Source organism: Myotis davidii, unplaced genomic scaffold (assembly GCF_000327345.1).
Source record: "Myotis davidii unplaced genomic scaffold, ASM32734v1 scaffold438, whole genome shotgun sequence".
In the NCBI taxonomy this organism is placed as follows: Eukaryota; Metazoa; Chordata; class Mammalia; order Chiroptera; family Vespertilionidae; genus Myotis; species Myotis davidii.
This window is the reverse complement of record NW_006290031.1, coordinates 4302462-4312551: the sequence shown is the minus strand read 5'-3', so window position 1 is coordinate 4312551 and position 10090 is coordinate 4302462. Positions and strand designations below refer to the sequence as shown.

At 36.2% G+C, this 10090-nt stretch overlaps 1 protein-coding gene across 1 annotated transcript in view; it reads left to right on the top strand.

Annotated features, from left to right (window-relative positions):
- Window positions 1-10090, top strand: part of FAT4 (FAT atypical cadherin 4) — a 148221-nt gene that overhangs the window by 80755 nt on the left and 57376 nt on the right. The window contains 3 exon segments of the mRNA XM_015563360.1: window positions 1840-2101; window positions 3545-3895; window positions 9763-10090. The exon segment at window positions 9763-10090 is cut by the window's right edge and continues 4 nt beyond it. Coding sequence (XP_015418846.1) covers window positions 1840-2101; window positions 3545-3895; window positions 9763-10090 — 941 coding nt within the window.

Below are 10090 nucleotides of genomic sequence, written 5' to 3'. Positions count from 1 at the left end.
TTTCCCTCTGGTTATCACCACACTGTTTTCTGTGTCTATGTGTTTTATATACATATATGTCTGTTCCTTCTTTCCACTCTTAAAACGACGTTACACAGCTGTTTATATTTAGTCCTTACACTGCTGTTCCTTTATCTAACCTAATTAGATTCTCAACACATCTGTGATTTTCACTGTCATGTACACATATTGACCTGCAGTTATTTTTGCAAAGCTTTTCTCAACTCTTTGATTGCCACATTTCTATGACGCTATCCTTCAGTCTCTTAAACATGCCATATAGCACTGCATAGTTTCTCCTGCACCAAAACAGATCTTATCCTTAGCTAGAGTCGTCTTTTAATTCCTAGCTAAAGTAATTTGGTGTTAATTATTTTTCTTTTCTTTCACTTTTACCTGTCACATAACCTTGTTAAAAGAAGGGCATGAGACTATGGGAATGCTGAGCAAATGAGAGTATTGTTACTGTTATTTCTATATCCAATAACCTATCAGATATCACTGATTTGTCCTGTGTATTATGCCACGTGATGATTTAGAGACTAAGTTCTGGAGAAAGAGGCCAGGGTTTCAATTCCTGTCTCAGACTCTTTATCATCAAAATGGGGATAGTAATAGTTCATATCTAAGGGGATTGCCTTTAAGGATTAAGTCATTTAGTGCCCATGAAGTGATATGCTCAGAGCAGTGCTTAGCACGTAATAAACACTTAATGAATGTGCTCTTTTTCTCAACTTTCCATTCCTTCTGCCAACTTCCTAGTTCATACTTTAAAGTTTCTGAGGGCCATGGTTCAAAAACTTGGGAGAACCCAAGAAATCATCCCTGCTTTCATTTTATAGAAAGGGGACTTGGAACCTGCAAAGAATACAGAGTGCAAACAGTTTTGCCTTGAGGAAATGAAGCTCCAGTCTTTAGGGCTCAAACTCCTCACTATCTCTCTTCTTGTCCTCCCCCAACTCTTGTCCATTCTACTCTATCAATAGCCTTAAAAGACTGTTTCCAACTCACAAATTCAGTGGTTTCTTGGCCATAGAATTCAAGCTAATGTGTGCTATGATTGTGATTCTCCAACATAGACCCATAACAGTATTTTAGCTTGACTTTCTTCTTTTGTTTGATGTTTTCCATACAACTAACCTGCTCAACGGTGAGTAAGCCAAACACGTCATTCTTCCCTTTGCACTTTTGCTCATACTCAAACGTTTTCTCATGTTCTTTGCTTTAAAAATATTTCTTCAAAATCCAGTCCAGCTCTGCACATTCTCCATTATATCTTCCCTAATAAATCAACTGAAAATAATCTCTCTTCTCCTTGGTTCTTATGGTGCTTTTTTGTGAACCTCTTCCATGTAGCCCTTGCCTCACTTAGGTACCTTTCCCTGCTGAATGAGAAGGAACACAGAGCTCAGTCAGGAAGACTTGGGTTTGAAATCCTCACTGGCACTTATGTGTGACGATGTGTACATTAGCTAGTGTCACAGAACCCCGCGTCTTCCTTTGAGAACGTATATCTCATAGTGTTGTAACAGGGCCTGGCAAAGGGCAAGCCTTTAGCACACCATCTCCAGTGACAGCTTTACTCCTTTCCACATGTATATTTTATAAATTAAAAAATATAATTAATCCTGAAGATTGAGATTTTCTATATTATTTAATGAGTGAATGGTGAAAGGCTGGCTAGGTAACCTACTACACTAGCCTGTACCTTTTTTAATCTTATAGCATCGTATGAAATTAAGTCCAGAGCCTCTCACTGTCAAACACATACTCAGCCTAAGGAGAAGTACCCTAACTGTTCCACTTCTGACAGTTCAGATGCTGGTCTTTCTTTCTTAGGGTGCAAATGCTCTCGTCACATACACCATCATTAGTGGAGCTGATGACAGTTTCCGCATTGACCCTGAATCCGGAGATCTGATAGCGACCAAGAGGTTGGACAGAGAACGCCGTTCCAAATACTCCTTGCTGGTCCGTGCCGATGACGGTCTCCAGTCCTCTGATATGAGAATCAACATCACTGTCAGTGACGTGAATGACCACTCGCCCAAGTTCTCCAGGCCTGTGTACTCTTTCGACATCCCAGAAGACACAACCCCAGGTAGGGGCACGCCCTTAGGTGTATTTTGCAAGGATCACATTTGACTCCAGTTATGGACTGTGTTTTAACTGCCCCTCATTAGTGACTAGTTTTTACCATCTGCTACTAGGTATAAAAATATATATGCTGGATTTTCAAGTTTTTTATTAGCCATTTTTGCTATAATTCCTAAGCAAATTGCTAGACTTTTCAGAGCAAATGAGGTTAGTCCTTCATCTGATTACTAGTTACTGATATTTCTGTTTCTAAAAGTACTTGTGACATGGGTTATTAATTTTTTGGGCAGCCGCACTTTCAATTTTGTTTTTCCACTTTAGAAATGTCAATTGTGATTATGCTGCTGTGTATAGAAAGAGCAAAGAGAAAGCATAAGGAAACCTGTGAAAAGTGGTTCTAACCCTCGCTAGTTATGTGACCAAGGACAAGTTAATTCATTTCTCTAAGCTTCAATTCCTCCTGCTGTAAAATGGAAACAGTAACTCCCATTAGATTTAGGGTGAAGGTTAATTAGAATGTGTATTTGAGTTTACTAAAGTGGGGCTTGAAAAGTAGCAGGTGCTCAATAAAGAGAGTAGAATAAGAATCCTGAATTATTATTTTGCCTCTTGGAACATATGATGCTGTGATTGTGGAGTTTGAATATGCAGTATCTATGTGTTTGCTTCATTCCCATTATTGGAAATTCTTACCTAAAACTGAAATTTTATTCTGAGTCACATTTAGAGTGTGTTTGCCTAGTAAGGCATATTTTTGGAAACTCATTTGACAAGGAAAGAAGCATTTATAGAAGACTCTTCACTTCCTCACAGCAGTTTTCCCCTCACTCCCCAGATGAGCCTGTTCTTCATGAAACTCCCATCACATTTACTCCTTGCTTAATTATAGCAGTGGCCATCTGAGCTGCCAAGTGGTATCTCCTTGGCATACGTCTGTATTATTTCTTGGAATGCCCAGTCTTGACACTAGCAATGACCCTCATTCATGTCCCCTAAATTCATCAATATGTGGTCATGAATTGGTAGTGCCAGATAGCAAAATAATGTCAGAAGTGGTATTAGTACCAGAATATTTTTTTTTAATTTATCTTTTTGTTGAAAGTATTACAGATGTCAGCTTTGTTTTTTTTCCCATTGACTCCCTCCATCCTACACCCGCCCTTTCCAGGCCTTCAGTACACTACTGCCTGTGTCCATGAATACACAGAATATTTACACTACAGCATAAGATCTACTGGATATTGACTATGACATATGTTAATATTTGGGAATGTTGGTATCAGTGTTAATATAGAAATCAGCTGAATGTTGTGTTCATTATATTTTCATAGTAATTCTCTAGTTAAAATATTCCATTGTACAAATAATTTTTTGGTTTTGTGTGTGTATTTTCTTAGTAATATCCATGCCCCATTAATGTGGACTATTGATTTATTCTTTTTGATAGGTTCTTTGGTAGCAGCTATTTTAGCTACAGATGATGACTCTGGTGTGAATGGAGAAATTACATATAGTGTGAATGAAGATGATGAAGATGGCATATTTTTCCTGAATCCAGTTACTGGAGTCTTTAATTTGACTCGAATATTAGATTATGAAGCACAGCAATATTATATCCTCACTGTTCGAGCTGAAGACGGTGGGGGACAATTTACTACCATCAGGGTTTATTTCAATATACTAGATGTAAATGACAACCCACCTATTTTCAGCTCGAGTTCATATAGCACATCTTTAATGGAGAATCTACCTCTAGGATCTACTGTTCTTGTGTTTAATGTTACCGACGCAGATGATGGTATGTACTTTGTTTTATATACTTAAAAAACTTTATTAAAAATATTATTGGGTTTATGTTATATTTATTTACATTGTTCAGCTGTCACAAAATTGCATTTTGTGAATATAGGTTCAAAGTTAAGAAATAGATGTATAGTTTATTTATACAGGATGAAACAAGTTAAATAATTTTTCAGTTAAATTCTTATTTATGACAGGCAGCATGCATTGTTATTGTCTTATAAACTTTATCATCTTTATTTTCCCCACCCCCCAAAGAAGTGTGGCAGTATTGCAGTTTTGTAACGTAGAAATCATAAAACAACATTTTGGTATGTTTTTGTCAGATAAATAAAAATCGTTACTTACATATATTATGTTAATGTAAAAAGAATAAAATTTGGAAGCAAAAGTAAAACCAAAGTCTTCAAAAAATACTTAGGAATGTATGTTTAGTTTTGTATTTCTACCTGAAAACTGCTAAAAATATTTGGGCAAGCTTTCATGCTTTAACTCAAAGGACAGTCTCAGAGCTTTAGGCTATAAAATCAAATTGAGATTTTTCGCTAAATCTAGACTTTCCATGTATTTGATTTTTATTCATTACAAAAGCATTTGATAAGCTTTTTTAAAAAACAAAACAAAAAAAAAACCATATGACCCCCCTGACCTTCCTTCTAAAACCTGCTTTGTAAGGACATATGTCAGATAACTTATTGTTAGTGATAACATTGTGCAGGTTATCAGTCATTAACTAAACTGTTGGGAAAGTCGTTACCTTGTTTTCCCTGCATTGGATGCAGCTAAATGTCCAGTCAGTAGGGAAAACAAGGGACAGTCCTTTGAAGAAGAAATAGGTCCCTAGCCCGAGGATATGCCTAGTGACACAGGCATATCGATCTTAATTTAGAATTTCCTGATTCTCCCTAACTTGATTTATGTAATTGCAGAATATCACTGTGTTTCAACCTTCTGCTCTATACTTAGTTCCCTTTCAGGAGTGTCTAGAAATATCCTTTACAGAGATGGAGGGCGGGGGGACAAAAAGTATCAGTATTTTATATGTTTCAATCCACAAAATTGGAAATGATTTCTTTAAAATTTGTTTGAAGTCCTTTCTAAAGTTTTCTCCTCTTATTCAAGCACAATTAATATTGAACTCATGATTACCTCTTTGATAGAAAATAAAAGATAGAAAGTAAAAAAACAAAACAAAAGGAAAAAGACATGATAGAAGTGGCTGTAATACTAGTACCACGGCTATTACTAGTCATACGAACAATAACCACCGCTCATCGAGTGCAGTGCTCAGTTGGCACGGTCCTGGCCTAGGAACGCTGCAGACTCTGCTTCCTTCCTGGACATCAGCCCCACTCTGTGGATTGGCTCCAAATAGACATTTATAAACAAGTGAGGTTAGTCTCTATTTTAGAAGCTCATCTCTCTATTATAGCCTTAATTAGTTTACCTGCTCCCTGGATATGAATATTGTCTTATTTGTCCTTGTGACTGATTGGTCCATTCTGTTCTGTAGTGAAGAATTTTGTGCCATGTTTCTTGGTGATTTATTTCTTACGGGTTAGGGAGGGCCCATTGTTTCCTAGGATTGTGTGCTCTTCTGGGATACAGTTCATTTATCCTCATGCCTTAAAATGTAGGAAACTGGGAAAATAACAAATAAGAAACTTTCTTTATGAAAATATGCTGGGATAGGCCATGCACATGTACACACAGACATCCATTAACCACTGACTTCAAGTTGCTTTTCATAGACTCCCCACTCCTTCCCCCTTTAATTGTGTTGGATTAAAAAAAATTCAAGCTACATTTCCCCATTGTTTTAGTTTTGAATACTTTTATCAGTGTAATTTCCTGTACCTTGACCTAAAATATAGGACACAGTTCCTATTCTCTCTGAATTTCAAGGATAATGATAAGACTGTACAAGGGTAACCTTGTTTGCTTAAAATTGCCAACTCAGTTACATTAAATAGTTCTCAAAGTGTTTTGCAAACAGTATTGTGTAGACTTTCTAAAATTAATAAATTTATTTTACTCTCTGTCAAAATGTTCCTGAGGAGGTAATATTGTCATCTTCTTAGATGAATACGTTTTATATGATAATAAATATAAAATATTTTGTTATCATTATCTAAATTCTCCAAGAGGTTAACTTAAAATTTTAGGTTACATGATCGTTTAATAAAAATAAAGCAAATATTTTATTGTTTTCACAAGGTAAGTAGAGTATGTACTGATCTCAAGGCTTCCTTGCACACAGTTTAAAAAGTACTATTTTGAGTCAAGCTATTATAAATTGAAACTTTATGGAAATATGATGGCTTTGATAATTATGTATTACTTTAGGAACAAACCTTATAGTCTTCAAAATCTTGGGGAGTCATAGGCTATTTTGAGAATAAAATGATTGTAATTATTGCCTCATAAATTCACCTCTATATGTATGCTGCTCAGTGGAGGTCATTTGACCTGTGAATGGTTTTCATATTGTGAATACGTGTACACATTTTATAACAGAACTATATATCTGTAGTTACGTGCTACGTTTTCTGGAACTAAGTTATTCGTGAGACTGAAATAAAAAATAAAAATCCCCCAAAACGCAATACAACCACACATACACAATAAAACTGCCAGAAAGAATCATGTAACCAAACCATTTCAGAATATTGAACACAAATGTTAGAAATTTGGACTGTTTTAAATTTGAGGATCTGATGGGCTGTAAAAGCCCACTAGATTCAAGTCTCAGTGCTTTGGATAAATTATGGAATTTAAAATAATGTATTTACTGTTTCATGATTCTAATATTTGATGCAAAGAGCAGAGAGCGAGAAATGGCCTGAGCTCTTTTTCGGATGCTACAAATGTTCAGGGAGAGTTTTGAGTTTCCATATGTCCACGTGAATTTTGTGGATGGAGAGCACATGCCCCGCGCCACGTAGACTTGTCAGGAGTGGAAAGGCCTTTTCTTTTCAGCAAAGTCACTGTAGAGGCTTCCCTGGCCTGATGGAGGCAGTGAGGGTCCAGCCCCGGAGCTGAGACCTGCTTCTTAGATGGTGCTGCCATATCTTGTGCAGCAGTAGTTATATTCTTCTATTTATTTTCTCAAAGGTAATGATAATTATCCTCAGTTTATTTTTAATAGTATTACCTAATGTATTTGTCATGATGAATTTGACTATGTAATCAAATTTTTCTTTTTCATAATTCTAAAGTTAAACTTACTCCATCAACCTCCTCTACCAAACTCTATCCCTGAAAATGAGGCTTTTCTGCTGTTTGCTGCTTGGCTATGTAATCTCAGTATCAGGTTCTCTGGTTGCCTCTGTGATTTCGTTGTTTACTCAAGGAAGCAGCATACACACGGACGTTCCAGTTGATTTATTTCATGTAGACATGCTAGACCATCACTTGGTGGCCATGTGTCATTTTGTTGGTATTTTTCATTTTGATCTTGGGCATGAAAGATTTTATAGGCTTGCATAGAACTAAATTTTATATCTCTGCTTGTTTGTATTATTTTTATCCAGATGTTTTCACACATATATATCTCTAAGGATATGTATATATCTAAGGATATATCTAAGGATATGTATATATATCTAAGGATATATATGTATATATCCTTAGAAAGTAATTTTGGGGGACCCTGCTATGACCTGCATGGCAGGGTTCAGGATCTGAAGGAGGGGCGGATGCACAAATGAAAATGCTATAAAAGAAATATGAATTTAGAAGGCATTAGGGGTCAGAGAATGTCTCTTTTGTGAAGAACACACTGACTTCTGGTCCAGTCCACATTTTATTTACTTGAATACACAAGTAAATACATGCATACAGACATATCAAAGGTAAAGTTTGGTAAACAGTAAAAGGATTATCAGGTTAGGGAATTGCCTTGAGCCACCACTATCTCAACACTCGATGCTTAGTGTCAGCCCTGCTAATGCCCAAGGTCCATGGGCTTTCTGCATTCATTGGTGCACTCTCCTGACAGTATTGGAAAGCAGTGGCTTCCTGCAGGACCCTCTATCATGGTGCTTTTCTCCCCCCACACCTGTGGAATTCTAAGTCGAGGAGTTGAAGTAGCTGTTGACCTTGTTCTACTCAGATCTTAAAATTTTCTTTATCTCCTGCTGTTGAATTGACTGACCTCCATTAGCTTTATTTATTCATATTTTTCCTGGTCCTCAGCGTTTTAAGTGTTTTGAACTTTATAGCCTCTGTTTTGTTCACTTGTGAGCAGTCATAAACTATAAAGATTAAAAGCCACAACTCACAGTGAGGAGGAAAACCTGCCTTTTCAAAGATCTACTCAGCCCTTGTTTATCTTAGACATTTTTGTGAATAAGCCAGTGCCTGAAAGTTTCTTCATAAATATTTGTTCTCTGCATCAATATATAGACAAAGCACATTAGATAGAGACCATGAAATCACCGGAAAAGAGTAATTTTAGCATTTTTTTTTTTACCAAAGAACAGGCAGGCCCTACCAGGTAGAAAAAAAATACTATTCAACTAAACTTGCCTTTGTGAGGAACTTGACGAGTTTTAAGAAAAGGCAAAAAGGTCACTCAAGTATTCATAGAATCCTGAGAAATTATTTTACAAAGGAGTGAAAAAGGATGATCAAATTGTTCTAAAAGACTCTTGGCAAACAGTGAATATCATTTCTGACACCTGAATAGTTGAACTATTTTCAGAACTATAGGAGCTATTTGTAAGCAATTTATTAACTCAATAAAATTTCCCTGGTTTAAAATCCCAGAATATAAAATCTTTATTAAGGATGGGTTATCTAGGCACACCATATATTTCTTAGCAAGTCTTTTAATACCCTACAATATCCCAGTATCTTTATGATAAAATATGAAAATGTAAAAAGCATGCTGGGTCAGTGAAGAAAACACTACTCTGGGTCAGGAAATCTTGTATTTCTTTGTTTTTACTGCTTACCTGTTATTTACCTGTAAATGACTTACAAAAACAAGAGCTTGGTCCCTTCTCCACATCATCTTTTTTTAGAAGAATGTCTACAATCAGTTTCTGAAATGAGGATTTATATATCAATTTTTTAAAATTTATCTTTATTGTTCAAAGTATTTATCATTTTTTAATTAAAAAGTAACACATGTTTCTAGGAAAAATACTATGTAAATGCAGCCCAATAATAGTGTGAGCATTTATATGTGTAGCCTTTCATGTATAATTTTACTGCTGACATTTCCTTTAAATAATATTTTTAAAACACATTAATTGTACATAATAAAATTTGAAAGAGAATTATTTTCACAAAGGCCATTAGCCAGGTGCCTAATAGGAATTAAAAAGTATTTATTGGTCTGACAAGAAATGTAAAAGTAGACTCAAAGCATCCATGACTAATGCCATACATTAGAAAATTTTATTACCCTCCTCTGAAAATTGGTGTCGGCCTCCATAAATTACTGAAGTTATAAATTTTGGGCTAATAATATAGAGTGTGGCACCGTTAATGTTCAACCTTCAGGAATTATGTGACAGAAATAAGGAAATGTGTAGAAAAAATATACACTCTCTGGAATATTTTTTCCTCTTTACTTGTGTAATTTAACATTTCAACACCGTAGTAAATAGCAAACAGTATATATATCATTTGCTCGCCAGGTTGTAAACATCTTTTTAGATCAAATGTTAACAGGAAAAGAATTATGCAATATGTGTTACTGACAGAGAAAATTAACTGCAGCTAAATCATCCATAAGGTGTGGTTGGAGGCATCATATATCAAATATGCAGTTTCATGGTGTAAAAAATTCGGTGCCGCTCAGTTGGCAATCGGCACACATGGAAGAAAATTTAATTTTTTCCCCTTTCATTTCAGGCATCAACTCCCAGTTGGCTTATAGCATTGCTTCAGGCGACAGCCTCGGGCAGTTTACAGTTGACAAGAATGGTGTGCTGACCGTCCTAAAAGCTCTGGATCGGGAAAGTCAGTCCTTTTACAACCTGGTTGTTCAGGTGCATGACCTGCCGCCGCTGCCGGCCTCCAGGTTCACCAGCACTGCCCAAGTCTCCATTATTCTGCTGGATGTGAATGACAACCCACCAGCATTTCTTTCCCCTAAACTGACATACATTCCAGAGAACACGCCCATCGATACCATTGTTTTCAAAGCTCAAGCCACGGACCCGGACAGCGCCCAACAGCT